The following is an 18,909-nucleotide window of genomic DNA, read 5'->3' as shown; positions in this document are numbered from 1 at the left end:
GTGTGTGTGTGTGTGTGTGTGTGCACTTTTTTGGCGTACCCTTGTTACTTTTGTCTAACTTTTGCTAGTGCCATTTGATATTGGATGTTAAATGGAGAAGGGTTGTCTGGGTCGTTCAGGTTGTCTGGGTCGTTCAGGTTGTCTGGGTCGTTCAGGCTGTCTGGGTCATCCAGGTTGTCTGGGTCGTTCAGGTTGTCTGGGTCGTCCAGGTTGTCTGGGTCGTTCAGGCTGTCTGGGTCATCCAGGTTGTCTGGGTTGTCCAGGTTGTATGGGTAGTCCAGGTTGTCTAGGTCGTCCAGGTTGTCTGGGTCGTCCAGGTTGTCTGGGTCGTTCAGGTTGTCTAGGTCGTCCAGGTTGTCTGGGTCGTCCAGGTTGTCTGGGTCGTTCAGGTTGTCTGGGTCGTCCAGGTTGTCTGGGTCGTCTGGGTCGTTCAGGTTGTCTGGGTCGTCCAGGTTGTCTGGGTCGTCCAGGTTGTCTGGGTCGTTCAAGTTGTTTGGGTTGTTCAGGTTGTCTGGGTCATCCAGGTTGTCTGGGTCGTTCAGGTTGTCTGGGTCGTTCAGGTTGTCTGGGTCGTTCAGGTTGTCCTGGTAGTCCAGGTTGTCTGGGTCGTTCAGGTTGTCTGGGTCGTCCAGGTTGTCTGGGTCGTTCAGGTTGTATGGGTAGTCCAGGTTGTCTGGGTCGTTCAGGTTGTCTGGGTCGTTCAGGTTGTCTGGGTCGTTCAGGTTGTCTGGGTCGTTCAGGTTGTCTAGGTCGTCCAGGTTGTCTGGGTCGTTCAGGTTGTCTGGGTCGTCCAGGTTGTCTGGGTCGTTCAGGTTGTCTGGGTCGTTCAGGTTGTCTAGGTCGTCCAGGTTGTCTGGGTCGTTCAGGTTGTCTGGGTCGTCCAGGTTGTCTGGGTCGTTCAGGTTGTCTGGGTCGTCCAGCAAAAAGACACATGTCTCTGGACTGTAAGTAAATGGACAATAAAGTATTCTTCTTCTCTTCTTTTATGAAAAGGCCAAGCTCTTCATTCAACTGTAGGTCGTTTTGCAGAAATATAACTCTTGCTCTGTTTTAAGAAGGGTGTAGTTGGTCATAAATGCAGCAGTACCTCCCCCAAGGAAGTTGGCTTGTAGAGGCAATGACAAATGCAGGTGGCAAACTCATTACTTTCTGTGTTTATCCTCTGCACCGTTTTAAGGCATTTTCACCTCTGAGAAGAGAACTGAGAACTAGCAGCTCCAAAAGCAGAAGTAATGAATTGTCCCTATTCCCTATATAGTGCACTTCTACTCTGGTCAAAAGGAGTGCACTATTTGGGTACAGTTTTGGGACACATGGCCATTCTCTTGCAATATGACCCACTAGACCTGAGCTATTTCAAGCCACTCAAACCACAAGCGGTAATGGTATGTTCATGCATGAACAGTGCACTGTGTTTTCAGTGGAAGGATATTATAATATGGGTGTCTAGTTGTCAGGCTCTCAACCTGAAGACAGCCATTTGAATATGGTCTCCTTCCACTTCTTCTGACTGACTGTCCAATTTTTCTCCCTTTCTCTCCCTCTTGGGTCTGGGCTGTTTGTGTGTGCGTGTGTGTGTTGGTACGTGTCTGTGTGTGTGCCCCAGTGGACGGCCAGTGGCAGGAGTGGAGCCTGTGGAGTGACTGTTCAGTGACCTGTGCCAACGGGACCCAGCAGAGGACCAGACAATGCTCAGCCGCCGCCCACGGTGGGTCGGAGTGTCGTGGCCACTGGGCAGAGAGCAGAGAGTGTTACAATCCAGACTGCACAGGTAACACACAGACTGGGCCACTTAGCTATTAATGCCATCATCATCATCATCATCATCATCATCATCACCATCACCATCATCATCATCATCACCATCACCACCACCATTATCATCGCCATCATTATCACTATCATCATCATCACCACCACAATCACCACCACCATCATCATCACCATCATCATCATCATCACCATCACCGTCATCATCATCACTATCATCATCGTCCCAGGCACTACAGATGTAAAGGAGCTGTTAGATAAATGTATAATTTCTCAGTGGTGTGAGACTTGTGTTTGTGTTGTACATTGTCCCTGTCCAAATAAACTTAAAGGAATAGTTCACCCAAATTACAAAATTACACATTGGTTTTCCTACGCTGTAAACTGTCTATATATAGCCCTTCTTCCATCAGATGATATATCAAAGTGATGTACAGAAACCCAGCCTAAAACCCCAAACAGCAAGCAATGCAGGTCTAAAAGCATGGTGGCTAGGAAAAACTCCATAGAAAGGCCAAAACCTAGGACGAAACCTAGAGAGGAACCAGGCTATGGGGGTTGGCCAGTCCTCTTCTGGCTGTGCTGGGAGATTATAACAGAACATGGCCAAGATGTTCAAATGTTCATAAATGACCAGCATTGTCAAGTAATAGTAATCACAGTGAACATTTCAGGGTTCCATAGCCGCAGGCAGAACAGTTGAAACTGGAGCAGCAGCACGGCCAGGTGGACTGGGAACAACAAGGAGTCATCATGCCAGGTAGTGCTGAGGCATAGTCCTAGGGCTCAGGTCCTCAGAGAGAGAGAAAGAAAGAGAGAAAGAGAGAATTAGAGAGAGCATACTTAAATTCACACAGGACACCAGAGGAGGAGAAATACTCTAGATATAACAGACTGACCCTAGCCCCCCGACACATAAACTACTGCAGCATAAATACTTTGCCAAAGCACAGCGTCCCCTCCAGGGACGGCATGAGAGAGCCCCAGTAAGCCAGTGACTCAGCCCCTGTAATAGGGTTAGAGGCAGAGAATCCCAGTGGAAAGAGGGGAACCGGCCAGGCAGAGTCAGCAAGGGCGGTTCATTGCTCCAGAGCCTTTCCGTTCACCTTCCCACTCCTGGGCCAGACTACACTCAATCATATGACCCACTGAAGAGATGAGTCTTCAGTAGAGACTTAAAGGTTGAGACCGAGTTTGCGTCTCTGACATGGGTAGGCAGACCGTTCCATAAAAATGGAGCTCTATAGGAGAAAGCCCTGGCTCCAGATGTTTGCTTAGAAATTCTAGGGACAATTAAGAGGCCTGCGTCTTGTGACCGTAGCGTACGTGTAGGTATGTACGGCAGGACCAAATCGGAAAGATAGTTAGAAGCAAGCCCATGTAATGCTTTTTAGGTTAGCAGTAAAACCTTGAAATCAGCCCTTGCCATAACAGGAAGCCAGTGTAGAGAGGCTAGCACTGGAGTAATATGGTTCTTGTTTTTGGTTCTAGTCAGGATTCTAGCAGCCATATTTAGCACTAACTGAATTTTATTTAGTGCTTTATCCAGGTATCCGGAAAGTAGGGCATTGCAGTAGTAGTTTTCGACAGAAAGTCTCTGATTTTTGCGATGTTATGTTAATGGAAAAAGCTGTCCTTGAAACAGTCTTGATATGTACGTCAAAAGAGAGATCAGGGTCGAGAGTAATGCTGAGGTCCTTCACAGTTTTATTTGAGACGACTGTACAACCATCGAGATTTATTGTCAGATTCAACAGAAGATCTCTTAGTTTCTTGTGACCTAGAACAAACATCTCTGTTTTGTCCGAGTTTAAAAGTAGAAAGTTTGCAGCCATCGAGCTAGCGAATGAATTTCTGGGGCTTCACTATGTTTCATTGAAATGTACAGCTGTGTGTCATCCGCATAGCAGTGAAAGTTAACATTATGCTTTCGAATGACATCCCCAAGAGGTAAAATATATAATGAAAACAATAGTGGTCCTAAAACGGAACCTTGAGGAACACCGAAATGTACAGTTGATTTGTCAGAGGACAAACCATTCACAGAGAAAACCTAATATTTTTCCGACAGATAAGATCTAAACCAGGCCAGAACTTGTTGGTGTAGACCAATTTGGGTTTCCAATCTCTCCAAAAGAATGTGGTGATCGATGGTATCAAAAGCAGCACTAAGGTCTAGGAGCACGAGGACAGATGCAGAGCCTCAGTCTGACCCCATTAAATGGTCATTTACCACCTTCACAAGTGCAGTCTCAGTGCTATGATGGGGTCTAAAACCAGACTGAACCATTTCGTATACATTGTTTGTCTTCAGGAAGGCAGTGAGATGCTGAGCAACAGCCTTTTCTAAAAACGTTTGAGAGGAAATGGAGATTCGATTTAGGCCGATAGTTTACATCACTTACATGATCTAAGTGATTGATAGTTGGTATTCAGCAGTCATAAAAATATGCCTTATTTACTTTGAAGCACTACTAAAATAGTGATTATGTCAGACAGCAGCTCTATAGAGATGAGATGATGACTTGGAATTAAATATTAAAGTCATCAAATATTTTATTAAAATAAATAAAGGATGGTTAATAAGTGATCAGCAGTAATGGGATGTCACTACCATCATGGGACTTGTATTAATTGTTTTATTCAGTGTTGTTACAGCATTCAACCCACACAATACATAGTGCATTTAATGCCAAGAAAAACGGCATCTAATTTATGAATGTAACTGAAAACGATCCGACCTCAAGTAGCACTAATCTCTCAGCACTAATTTTGGATGATTTGAACACGGTGTCATTTTGGTGAACTATCCTTTTAATTAAATAAATTCATCTTCTGAATCACCATACAACATACATGCTATGAATCATATGAACATGTCATGCAAATGTAATTCTGAATACAAAACTACTACAGTATCTGTACCTACTGCAATAAGAGTTCAGAATAGAGACTTTTGGTCAATCTAGCACTGGGCAGGGGCCAGACAGTTATACAATCCAGACAGGTCAGAGCCTTGCTGACAGGGTGTATGTAAATGAGCCAGTTATAAAATCCAGACAGGTCAGATCTAATACATGAATAATGTCACAGAGGACTGGGAGACAGCGATGCTCACTAGTACATGAATAATGTCACAGAGGACTGGGAGACAGCGATGCTCACTAATACATGAATAATGTCACAGAGAACTGGGAGACAGCGATAATCACTAATACATGAATAATGTCATAGAGGACTGAGAGACAGCAATGCTCACTAATACATGAATTATGTCATAGAGAACTGGGAGACAGCGATGCTCACTAATACATGAATAATGTCACAGAGGACTGGGAGACAGCGATGCTCACTAATACATGAATAATGTCACAGAGGACTGGGAGACAGCGATACTCACTAATACATGAATAATGTCACAGAGGACTGGGAGACAGCGATGCTCACTAATACATTAATAATGTCATAGAGAACTGGGAGACAGCGATGCTCACTAATACATGAATAATGTCACAGAGGACTGGGAGACAGCGATGCTCTCCCACCACACGCTGGTTTAACGTAGGTCAACGTTGCACTACTGACTTGTTGTGTGATGAACGTGGTCGGGATCATGTCTGTCCATTTCAGACCTCCACAGAGGTTAGTGCTTGGACCCGTGTGTATGGAGAAGGAGTAAATACAGGTGGGGTGGAGGGAGGAGGGATGGAGAGATGAAATAGAGGAGTGTGACCCCTTCCCAGGGTTGTTCTACCTTTCAGAGAAGGTCATGTGATTAACTGTTTGGCTCAGGGGGACCATCTGTTTTTGCCTAATGCTCGATTTTACTGTGTTCATTAAAAAGACATAAAACATGCCACTGCTTTGGGAAACTTTATCATAAAAGGCCTTTTAATATTGGCAAAGTGAGGAAAGTTATCACCGCAGTCACAGAGCAGCCTCCCCAACCATAAAAGGAGACATATTCCTCATTATTACAAGTATTATCAGAGTCATTTTATTCATTAAATCTGGATAAAATTCTGCCAAAAACTTCTTCTTCTTTTTTTCTTTTACTATATCTCTGGGTACTATAAAACATGTCCACGGCTTTGTGCCAAATGGCACCCTATTCCCTGAGTCCCTAGTCAAAAGTAGTGCACTATATAGAGAATAGGGCGGCCTTTGGGACACGCCCCCAGGTGTCCCAGTATCTATAATCCCACCTACTGTGTCTGTGTAAGAATGAATTCACATCTTCTAGCTACACATCATAGTAGAGCTGCATGGGGGACGTAGCACATAGAATGGTCAAGGTCGTGTGGCATCTTAGAGCTGTGATTCACAACATTTTGCGCTTCCCAGAGTACCCCTGAAGTACCCCCTGATGTGCATTTTACCAGTAGGACTATTGTCTCATGAGTCTTCTCAGAGTACCCCTGAAGTACCCCCCATGTACATTTTACCAGTAGGACTATTGTCTCATGAGTCTTCTCAGAGTACCCCTGAAGTACCCCCTGATGTGCATTTTACCAGTAGGACTATTGTCTCATGAGTCTTCTCAGGTATACCCAGGGGCTCTAGTGCCGTTATAGAAATTGAAAGACCGGCTGGCTGATGGTAATAAAATAGAGATTCCTTATTGGTCATGCTTTACTAACAACCGATTGGATGTTGGGGAGAGAAGATGGGAGTCCAGAGGCTCTCTGGCTCCTTGTTTTAAAATCCATCATCTACTGTACTAATTTCCACTCCTTCATCACACTACTCTGAATGAACTGACCAGGACAAAGCCAGCCTAATGACGAGCTGCCACCATAATGTTTTACCTGTCAAGTTTTTAACAATCAGCAGAGGACACAAGGAGAGGAAATAAGGAGAGGGAACAAGGGGAGGAAACAAGAATATGACACGAGGACATAACATAAGGAGAGGACAATCGGATAAGACACAAGGAGAGGACACAAGGAGAGGACAGATATTTAGGCATTTGAGAAAGAGACCCTTTTTAACAGTGATGTGTCTCTTCCACAGCCAATGGCCAGGGGTCTAACTCCTCAGCCAATGGCCAAGGGTCTAACTCCTCAGACAATGGCCAGGGGTCTAACTCCTCAGACAATGGCCAGGGGTCTAACTCCTCAGCCAATGGCCAAGGGTCTAACTCCTCAGCCAATGGCCAAGGGTCTACCTCCTCAGCCAATGTCTGGGGTCTAACTCCTCAGCCAATGGCCAGGGGTCTAACTCATCAGCCAATGGCCAGGGGTATAACTTCTCACGCATTGGCCATGGGTCTAACTTCTCAGCCATTGGCCAGGGGTCTAACTCCTCAGCCAGTGGCCAGTTGTTTAACAGTGGTGTGTCTTTCCTCCTCAGCCAACGGCCAGGAGTTTAACTGATCTGTCTCTCCTCCTCAGCCAATGGCCAGTGGTTTAACTGATCTGTCTCCTCCTCAGCCAATGGCCAGGAGTTTAACTGATCTGTCTCTCCTCCTCAGCCAATGGCCAGTGGTTTAACTGATCTGTTCTCTCCTCCTCAGCCAATGGCCAGTGGTTTAACTGATCTGTCTCCTCCTCAGCCAATGTCTCCTCCTCAGCCAATGGTTTTACTGATCTGTCTCTCCTCCTCAGCCAATGGCCAGTGGTTTAACTGATCTGTCTCCTCCTCAGCCAATGGCCAGTGGTTTAACTGATCTGTCTCTCCTCCTCAGCCAATGGCCAGTGGTTTAACTGATCTGTCTCCTCCTCAGCCAATGGCCAGTGGTTTAACTGATCTGTCTCTCCTCCTCAGCCAATGGCCAGTGGTTTAACTGATCTGTCTCCTCCTCAGCCAATTGTTTAACTGATCTGTCTCTCCTCCTCAGCCAATGGCCAGTGGAATCCCTGGGGGCCTTGGAGTGGCTGCTCCAAATCATGTGACGGGGGTTGGCAGAGGCGGGCGCGGGTGTGCCAGGGGGCAGCGGTCACCGGGCAACAGTGCGAGGGCACAGGGGATGAAGTCCGCAAGTGCAGTGACCAGCGTTGCCCAGGTAACGATAACCCCATAACCACCATAAGTGAGACTGCAAGAGTCAATTAACTGGAAGCGTGGAGTGAAGATAATGATCTTCCTCTTCGCTGAGGAAGAGTGACGTGCCTTTCTGTTCCTGTAGGAGGAACCGATAAGACTTACATAAAGCAGAGTGTAGGCAACCCAGCTTCAGCTCTGAAAATAGACAGAGCCTGGAAAGATAATTTGCAATTCAACAATGAATTCAACAACGGAGTAATAAAAAGCTTCTATTTTGGGTTACGATAAAGATTGACAGTTGTGCTAAACTCATGAGATATGTATACTGTAGGTTGTTGTCTATTCTTCAACAACCAATGGGTAAACATCAAGAATTGAAATGACCATTGAACAGCTTCCCAAATCACAGACTGTAGCTTTAAGAGGAAGCTGTTAGAGAGAGAATATATATAGAGAGAGAAATGAAAAGAGAGAGAGGATAGAGAGAGAGATAGAGAGAGAGAGAGAGAGAGAGAATAGAGAGAGCGAGATAAAGAGAAAGAGGATAGAGAGAGAGATAAAGAGAGAGCGAGAATTGAGAGAGAGATAAAGAGAGAGAGAGAATAAGAGAGTGAGATAAAGCGAGAGAGAGAGAGAGAGAGAGAGAGAATAGAGAGAGCGAGACAATAAAGAGAAAGAGGATAGAGAGAGAGAGATAGCGAGAGAGCGAGAATTGAGAGAGAGATAAAGAGAGAGAGAGAATAAGAGAGTGAGATAAAGAGAGAGCGAGAGAGAGAGAGAGAGAGAGAATAGAGAGAGCGAGACAAAGAGAAAGAGGATAGAGAGAGAGAGATAGCGAGAGCGAGAATTGAGAGAGAGAGAGAATAGAGAGAGAGAATAAGAGAGAGATAAAGAGCGAGAGAGATAATAAGAGAGTGTTATTTTGTCTAGGTCCTAATGTATGATTAATATCTTAATATTAATTGATGGTGTTGATTAACCCACCTGTTTTTATCTCCATGGAGACTGTTCGCTACCACGGCGATTAATGCAAATGCAATCTTTTGTTTGACCATTATCACCCTGTAAAGAGTGGCATTGTTTCTGTTGTAGAAGACTGTAAGGAAGCAGTTCCCATTATCAATCTTTTTCACACCTGTTCTATTTTAAACAGTTTAATCCAACACAAAGAAACCATTTTACAACTACAGCATGTTCATGGATTACAATCTACTTACAATCTAGTCTACACTTATGCAATTAAAGAGGAGGCTGGTGGGAGGAGATATAGGAGGACAGGCTTCTTGTAATTAATGGAATGGTATCAAACCAGGGGGTTGGAACCAACATTTTTTTCCAATAGTTTTGTCCTAAACAGATTTATTATTTTTGGGGTTCTGTTCCACTGTTTCAACCAGCAAAATAAAGTTCTGAACCGGTTCTGAACCCCAACAAACGATGGGTTTTAATTGTTCCTTTCTGTTCCTTTTTAAACATCTGAAATATGTATTTTTTTAACATTAATAGCAAATTGTATTTTGCCATAACAGCATGGTTTAATCGTAATGAAAGACAAACACACACTGTGCTGCCAGTCACAGTGTAGGGCGCAAGATGTAACTGACATTTTGAGGGTGAGGGAGAGCGAGAGAGTTTGGAGGAAGCTTGCCTTGAAGCGCTGGGCATCTTGTTATGACATCCTTATCTGAATTAGACACACAGAGGAGGAGCAGCTTCTATGGAGGAACTTTGAATATCTTTGAACATCCGAGTTGGTTTAACATTGGACCAGAGCAAATGTTAGCTAGCTAATAGCTAACTAGCTAATGAGCTAACGAGCTAACGAGCTAACGAGCTAACGAGCTAACCAGCTAACTAGCTTGTGTGTGCAGAGCAGCACTAGAATTAAAATCAAACTCTTACCAGTAGTTAAAAAATCCAATGTGAAACGTGATAACTATAGTATCCTTAACTAGCATTGAAAAAGTAAATAATTTATTATTTAATTAAACATCTCTCCTTAATTTCTGAATTACACTTGTAATGTTGTCAGTAGGCTACAGTAACCTATGCTTCACAGGGGAGGGGCAGGTAGACTCAACACAGACACACCCCCACTGGCAAACATTTCCAGCTGGCAGGCAGACGCTGCAATAATAATAATACTAAAAAGTATAATAATAATAATAATAACACTAAAAATAATAATAACACTAAAAATAATCATAACACTACAAATAATAATAACACTACAAATAATACAAATAATAATAACAATACAAATAATACAAATAATAGTAACACTACAAATAATACAAATAATAATAACAATACAAATAATACAAATAATAATAACACTACAAATAATACAAATAATAATAACACTAAAAATAATCATAACACTACAAATAATACTAACACTACAAATAATAATAACAATACAAATAATACAAATAATAATAACACTACAAATTATACAAATATTAATAACACTACAAATAATAATAACACTACAAATAATAATAACACTACAAATAATAATAACACTACAAATAATACAAATAATAATAACACTACAAATAATACAAATAATAGTAACACTACAAATAATACAAATAATAATAACAATACAATAATACAAATAATAATAACACTACAAATAATACAAATAATAATAACTATACAAGTAATACAAATAATAATAACACTACAAATAATACAAATAATAATAACAATACAAGTAATACAAATAATAATAACAATACAAATAATACAAATAATAATAACAATACAAATAATACAAATAATAATAACTATACAAGTAATACAAATAATAATAACAATACAAATAATACAAATAATAATAACAATACAAATAATACAAATAATAATAACAATACAAATAATACAAATAATAATAACAATACAAGTAATACAAATAATAATAACAATACAAATAATACAAATAATAATAACAATACAAATAATACAAATAATAATAACTATACAAGTAATACAAATAATAATAACAATACAAATAATACAAATAATAATAACAATACAAATAATACAAATAATAATAACAATACAAATAATACAAATAATAATAACAATACAAATAATACAAATAATAATAACAATACAAGTAATACAAATAATAATAACAATACAAATAATACAAATAATAATAACACCACAAATAATACAAATAATAATAACACTACAAATAATAATAACACTAAAAATAATAACACTAAAAATAATAATAACACTACAAATAATAATAACAATACAAATAATACAAATAATAATAACAATACAAATAATACAAATAATAATAACACTACAAATAATAATAACACTAAAAATAATAATAACACTAAAAATAATACAAATAATAATAATACAAATAATAATAATATAAATAATAGTACAAAAACAGAAATAATAATAATAATAACAATAATAACACAATTATTAATAATAATAAATTAAATACAAATAATAATCATAACCATTATAATCATAATAATCATCATCGTTACAATAATTATAATACTCATTATAATAATCATACTAATCATAATAATCATCATAATGATCATAACAATAATAATAATCATCATTATTATAATAATAATAATAATAATAATAATAATAATAATATTAATAATCATCATCATTTCTGAGTGACAGACTGAAGGCTGTGGGACTGTAAAAAAATGCCCGGACCAAAAAATAACGTTTTTAACCAGTTTGCATGCTTTTAAAATAACGGTTCTCTTCCGGAACAGTATAGATAACTTTAGTTTATGGTTCGGGTTCCGTTCCTAATTGTTATTTTCCGGTTTTCGGTTCTGTTCCCTGAACCAGTTCCAACCCTTAATGGAAACCACGTTTGACTCCGTTCCAAAAATTCCATTACAACGAGCACATCCTCCTGTAACTCCTCCCACCAGCCTCTTCTGGCCAAGTCAGCAATAACCCAGCGATGTGTTGTGTACGGTTCCCTCCCCAGCGCCCTATGAGATCTGTCTGGAGGACTACACTGTAGCCATGGTGTGGAGAAGAACACCTTCAGGAGAACTGGCCTTCAACAGGTGTCCTCCCAATGCCACGGGTAAGGACACGTGTGTGTGTGTGTGTGTGTTTTTATTCATTTCACCTTTATTTAACCAGGTAGGCAAGTTGAGAACAAGTTCTCATTTACAATTGCGACCTGGCCAAGATAAAGCAAAGCAGTTCGACACATATAACGACACAGAGTTACACATGGAGTAAAACAAACATACAGTCAATAATACAGTATAAACAAGTCTATATACGATGTGAGCAAATGAGGTGAGATAAGGGAGGTAAAGGCAAAAAAAGGCCATGGTGGCAAAGTAAATACAATATAGCAAGTAAAACACTGGAATGGTAGATTTGCAATGGAAGAATGTGCAAAGTAGAAATAAAAATAATGGGGTGCAAAGGAGCAAAATAAATAAATAAATTAAATACAGTATGGAAAGAGGTAGTTGTTTGGGCTAAATTATAGGTGGGCTATGTACGGTGCAGTAATCTGTGAGCTGCTCTGACAGTTGGTGCTTAAAGCTAGTGAGGGAGATAAGTGTTTCCAGTTTCAGAGATTTTTGTAGTTCGTTCCAGTCATTGGCAGCAGAGAACTGGAAGGAGAGGCGGCCAAAGAAAGAATTGGTTTTGGGAGAGATATACCTGCTGGAGCGTGTGCTACAGGTGGGAGATGCTATGGTGATGGTGTGCTATGGTGTGTGTGTGTGTGTGTGTGTGTGTGTGCGTGCGTGCGTGCGTGCGTGCGTGCGTGTCTGTGTCCTCCTAATGCTACAGGTAAGAACACAGTCATGCCCTGGGGTTTTGTCTATCCAAGTGGTTACCACCGCTGCCTGTGGGGCATGTGAGCGTCGTATCAAACACTTGTCGTACCAACTCACTTATCCTATTTTCTTTCATTCAAGTCTTCACTTTTTTAACTTCGATTCATAACAAAAAAAATACAAATTAACAGTTTAAAAATTGGATAGTCTTGTTGGTCTGAATTCAGACTCCAGCCGCTGTTTGGCCATTGACTGAATAATGAACCAAGAGAAACTAGAGCACTTTGAAATGTTCTGCTGTAACTTAGTTGATAATGAAATGAGTCATTTTCCAGGGGCTATTATGTAGAGGTTTCATTGGGAGCTTTCTGTCCATTACTCATGTGTAGAGAGGACTAGTGGTGATGGATATGTCCCTGTCACATTCCACTGACACATCCATTCCTGCTGTGACGGATTGGAAGTGCTTTACACGGTGCCTGTGTCCCAAACGACTCCCTATTTCCTATACAATGCACTGTTTTATTTCTAAGTTCTGCACTACATAGGGAATAGGGTGCCATTTGAGATGCAGTGGGTATGTTTCTACTGAACAGATTTCCCTATTTGCATTGCATTGACCCTCACAGCATTATGTCAATGTGTTTTCAAATAGCCTATAGCCAAAGACAGGGACATATTACTAGGCTAACTATGATTATATTGCCTACAACAGCATGGCACTTTTTAACTGCTGTTTTCTACCTCTCCCTCCCCATAACCTCCTCCTCTTCTTCCTCCTCCTCCTCCTCCTCCTCCTTCCCTTTATCAAAGACCTCATGGCTCCTCCTCCTCTCCCTCCCCTTCCCCTCATCCCCTCCGCCCCTCCTCTCCTCCTCCTCCCCTACTCCTTCTCCCCTACTCCTCCTCCTCCCCTCCTCCCCTCACCCCCTCCCCTCCTCTCCTCCTCCTCTCCCCCCCTCCCCTCCCCTCCTCCTCCTCCTCCTCCCCTCCTCCTCCTCCTCACCCCCTCCCCTCCCCTCCTCCTCCCCTCCCCTCACCCCTCCCCTCCCCTCCCCTCCCGTCCCCTCCCCTCCCCTCCCCTCCCCTCCTCCTCCTCCTCCTCCTCCCCTCATCCCCTCCCCTCCTCCACTCCCCTCCTCCTCCCCCCCCCTTCCCTCCTCCTGGTCTTAATCAGACACCTGATGGCTCCACAGTGTACCTGTTGTTTGATCCATGTGGTGGGACTGATAAGCTGCTGTGGTTGTGTGTGTCTGTATTGTGAAAGGTAGAAAGTGAAGCAGGGAAGCGGTCACACTGAACCCACATGTCCCCCACCACACTCTCTGTCTGATTCCACTATCACACCGCTGGACACAGAGGACATTGAAAAGTGCAGGAGGTGTGTGGTTATAATAGAAGGGCCTGTGTACCAAATGGCACCCTATTCCCTATATGAAGCACTACTTTTGGTCTTGGTCAAAACTAGGGCACAGTGTAGGGAATAGGGTGCCATTTGGGAGCCAGAGTTCTATCTTGACTGTGAAAAGAGATGAAAACAGAACCAGGGGGATTGTGTTGAGGAAACAGGAGGCTCAGTGGGGTGGGGGATTGTGTTGAGGAAACAGGAGGCTCAGTGGGGTGGGGGATTGTGTTGAGGAAACAGAGTGCTCAGTGGGGTGGGGGATTGTGTTGAGGAAACAGGAGGCTCAGTGGGGTGGGGGATTGTGTTGAGGAAACAGGAGGCTCAGTGGGGTGGGGGATTGTGTTGAGGAAACAGAGTGCTCAGTGGGGTGAGGGATTGTGTTGAGGAAACAGGGTGCTCAGTGGGGTGGGGGATTGTGTTGAGGAAACAGAGTGCTCAGTGGGGTGGGGGATTGTGTTGAGGAAGCAGGAGCCTCAGTGGGGTGGGGGATTGTGTTGAGGAAACAGGAGGCTCAGTGGGGTGGGGGATTGTGTTGAGGAAACAGAGTGCTCAGTGGGGTGGGGGATTGTGTTGAGGAAACAGAGTGCTCAGTAGGGTGGGGGAGGGTAAGTGTGTGTGCGTGTGTGTGCATGTGTGTGTGTGTGTGTGCGTGCATGTGTGCGTGTCAGTTCATGCGCGTCTGTGTGTGTGTGTGTGTGTGTGTATATGTGTGTGTATGTGTGTGTGTGTGTGTGTGTGTGTGTGTGTGTGTGTGTGTGTGTGTGTGTGTGTGTCCATATCAGTGTCAGTGTTAGTATTTTAGTATGGTTGTACTGACGTTGATACCCTGACATAGTGTATCCAATTCATTTATTTTCATGTGTGGACATGCCTTGTTGTAGTTGAACACATATGCACAGATGATGTGAGAGACATTGGTGTAGATATCTCTGCTGTATGTAAGACATTGGTGTAGATATCTCTGCTGTATGTAAGACATTGGTGTAGATATCTCTGCTGTATGTTAGACATCGGTGTAGATATCTCTGCTGTATGTTAGACATTGATGTAGATATCTCTGCTGATTGTAAGACATTGGTGTAGATATCTCTGCTGTATGTTAGACATTGATGTAGATATCTCTGCTGATTGATAGACATCGGTGTAGATATCTCTGCTGTATGTTAGACATTGGTGTAGATATCTCTGCTGTATGTTAGACATTGGTGTAGATATCTCTGCTGATTGTTAGACATCGGTGTAGATATCTCTGCTGTATGTTAGACATTGATGTAGATATCTCTGCTGATTGTTAGACATCGGTGTAGATATCTCTGCTGTATGTTAGACATTGGTGTAGATATCTCTGCTGTATGTAAGACATTGGTGTAGATATCTCTGCTGTATGTTAGACATTGGTGTAGATATCTCTGATGTGTGTAAGACATTGGTGTAGATATCTCTGCTGTATGTTAGACATTGGTGTAGATATCTCTGATGTGTGTAAGACATTGGTGTAGATATCTCTGCTGATTGTTAGACATCGGTGTAGATATCTCTGCTGTATGTTAGACATTGATGTAGATATCTCTGCTGTAGGTTAGACATTGGTGTAGATATCTCTGCTGATTGTTAGACATTGGTGTAGATATCTCTGCTGTAGGTTAGACATTGGTGTAGATATCTCTGCTGTAGGTTAGACATTGGTGTAGATATCTCTGCTGTAGGTTAGACATTGGTGTAGATATCTCTGCTGTATGTAAGACATTGGTGTAGATATCTCTGCTGTATGTAACCTTTAACCTTTAACACTATTGAACAAACACAGAAGCAGCATATGGCTTCCAAATAGCTACAGTGTATTTTCAGCCTTAAACTTCCACTGGAAGATGTGAGGGGCTGAGGGAAATTACACAAGGAAGATAAGTCTCCTATGAACAAGTATTAATCTCTCTCTCTCTCTCTCTCTCTCTCTCTCTCTCTCTCTCTCTCTCTATTTCTCTCTCTCTCTCTCTCTCTCTCATCCTCTCCTTCTCCCTCTCTCATCCTCTCCCTCTCTCTTTCTCCTAATCTCTGCTGACTCCCTATCTTTCCTCTCTACCTTTCTTTGATTCTGTTCTTATTTCTTTCTCTGTTCTCTGTATTTTTCTCTCACGCTCTGGCTCTCTCTCTCATCCTCTATCTCTGGTCCCCTCCCCTCCCATCTGCTCCCCCTTCCATATCTGTATCCCTCTCTATTTCTCTTTCTCTCTCTGTCCTTCGGCCCTTTCCATCTACCGTCTACCCCCTCTCTCTCTCCCCTCTCTCTCTCCACCCCTCTGTCTCTCTCCTTCACTCCTGTCTTCCACAGGCACCACTAGTCGACGCTGCTCTCTGGATCACCGGGGTGTGGCCTATTGGGAACCACCCAGCTATGCCCGCTGCATAACCAATGAATATAGATACCTGCAGCAATCAGTAGGTCTATCTTCAGTAGGTCTACTGTACTTCTCTTCCTCTCCTCTCCTCTCCCTCTCCTCTCCTCTCCTCTCCTCTCCTCTCCTCTCCTCTCCTCTCCTCTCCTCTCCTCTCCTCTCCTCTCCTCTCCTCTCCTCTCCTCTCCTCTCCTCTCCTCTCCTCTCCTCTCCTCTCCCTCTCCTCTCCTCTCCTCTCCTCTCCTCTCCTCTCCTCTCCTCTCCTCTCCTCTCCTCTCCTCTCCCTCTCCTCTCCTCTCCTCTCCTCTCCTCTCCTCTCCTCTCCTCTCCTCTCCTCTCCTCCCCTCTCCCTCTCCTGTCCTCTCCTCTCCTCTCCTGTCCTGTCCTCTTCTCTCCTCCTTCTCTTCTCCCCTTTCCTCAGTCTCTATTTGTGGCGCATCATAAATTCACCATTACCCAATGTTCCCAACTGCACTGTTGCCAAAGATGAACATTCAATATGGGAGCAAATTAAACCATTCATTTGTAATGAATAGACCTCGGCAACTCTTTGATTTAGTGCTACTGGCAGTGTCCGCCATATCACCAACGTCTCCCATTGATGTTTCTCCTCTTTGGGCTGGGTATTTAATAACCCCATTTTCCCTATTGTGGAAGCAATGATTTGATAGTATTTAGGTATATATTGTTTCTTCTCAGAGCAAGATAGTATTATTATACATCTATTAAATATTCTATCCATCATTCACTGACCCAGAATGGATTTAAGGCCGGAACAAATTGGACTGAATAGAATGAAACTGAACAATGAAGGTAGAAAAAGCTGGTATTTAAATTAGGATAAATATAGGAGATTAAAAGCTGAATCGTGAATGTAAACTATTAAACCCATCCAGTCCTGCAACATGTCATCGCTCCACTGACATACCTCTCTCTACCCTGCTACTACTGACATACCTCTCTCTACCCTGCTACTACTGACATACCTCTCTATACCCTGCTACTACTGACATACCTCTCTCTACCCTGCTACTACTGACATACCTCTCTCTACCCTGCTACTACTGACATACCTCTCTCTACCCTGCTACTACTGACATACCTCTCTCTACCCTGCTACTACTGACATACCTCTCTCTACCCTGCTACTACTGACATACCTCTCTATACCCTGCTACTACTGACATACCTCTCTCTACCCTGCTACTACTGACATACCTCTCTCTACCCTGCTACTACTGACATACCTCTCTATACCCTGCTACTACTGACATACCTCTCTCTACCCTGCTACTACTGACATACCTCTCTCTACCCTGCTACTACTGACATACCTCTCTCTACCCTGCTACTACTGACATACCTCTCTCTACCCTGCTACTACTGACATACCTCTCTATACCCTGCTACTACTGACATACCTCTCTCTACCCTGCTACTACTGACATACCTCTCTCTACCCTGCTACTACTGACATACCTCTATATACCCTGCTACTACTGACATACCTCTCTCTACCCTGCTACTACTGACATACCTCTCTATACCCTGCTACTACTGACATACCTCTCTCTACCCTGCTACTACTGACATACCTCTACTCTCTCTACCCTGCTACTACTGACATACCTCTACTCTCTCTACCCTGCTGCTACTGTTCTACGTCCCTCTTCAGTCTACAGTGGTTTACCAACATGTGTGGACACAGACATAGATCTGTGAATATGAAATACATACAGGGGATGGTAGATATTTCTTCAGTCATCAGTCATCTTCACTGTATTTATTTCATACTCTATCTCTCTTTTCCAATATATGCAGTGTATGCTGGTGATATGGTAATGTGGATATTGAAAGTAGACAATATTATAGAGACTAATAACACTACAGCTGATATTAATATAGACAGTATAAACCACATTATAGAGACTAATTACACTACAGCTGATGTTAATGTAGACAGTATAAACCACATTATAGAGACTAATAACACTACAGCTGATGTTAATGTAGACAGTTTAAACCACATTATAGAGACTTAAATAATAACACTACAGCTGATGTTAATGTAGACAGTTTAAACCACATTATAGAGACTAATAACACTACAGCTGATGTTAATGTAGACAGTTTAAACCACATTATAGAGACTTAAATAATAACACTACAGCTGATGTTAATGTAGACAGTTTAAAACACATTATAGAGACTAATAACACTACAGCTGATATTAATATAGACAGTATAAACCACATTATAGAGACTAATAACACTACAGCTGATGTTAATATAGACAGTATAAACCACATTATAGAGACTAATAACACTACAGCTGATGTTAATATAGACAGTTTAAACCACATTATAGAGACTAATAACACTACAGATGATGTTAATGTAGACAGTTTAAAACACATTATAGAGACTAATAACACTACAGCTGATATTAATGTAGACAGTTTAAAACACATTATAGAGACTAATAACACTACAGCTGATATTAATGTAGACAGTTTAAACCACATTATAGAGACTAATTACA

The 18,909-nt window shown here is 42.1% G+C and overlaps 1 protein-coding gene across 18 annotated transcripts in view; it reads left to right on the top strand.

Moving 5' to 3' along the window:
• LOC110531925 (adhesion G protein-coupled receptor B3) overlaps positions 1-18,909 on the top strand; it is a 351,790-nt gene that overhangs the window by 139,879 nt on the left and 193,002 nt on the right. For 11 of the 18 annotated variants that reach the window (XM_090217638.1, XM_090217631.1, XM_090217636.1 and 8 more), the window contains 4 exons: positions 1,607-1,771; positions 7,610-7,774; positions 11,753-11,854; positions 16,304-16,425. In XM_090217638.1, coding sequence (XP_090073764.1) covers positions 1,607-1,771; positions 7,610-7,774; positions 11,753-11,854; positions 16,304-16,425 — 554 coding nt within the window. The remainder of the gene's footprint in view (positions 1-1,606; positions 1,772-7,609; positions 7,775-11,752; positions 11,855-16,303; positions 16,426-18,909) is intronic. The other 7 variants (XM_090217639.1, XM_090217634.1, XM_090217632.1 and 4 more) reach the window with 1 other exon arrangement.

The sequence above is a fragment of the Oncorhynchus mykiss genome, chromosome 23, assembly GCF_057628025.1.
Source record: "Oncorhynchus mykiss isolate SJ-2025 chromosome 23, ASM5762802v1, whole genome shotgun sequence".
Taxonomy (NCBI): Eukaryota; Metazoa; Chordata; class Actinopteri; order Salmoniformes; family Salmonidae; genus Oncorhynchus; species Oncorhynchus mykiss.
The sequence above is the reverse complement of the archived record's forward strand: the minus strand, read 5'-3'. Positions and strand labels throughout refer to the sequence as shown.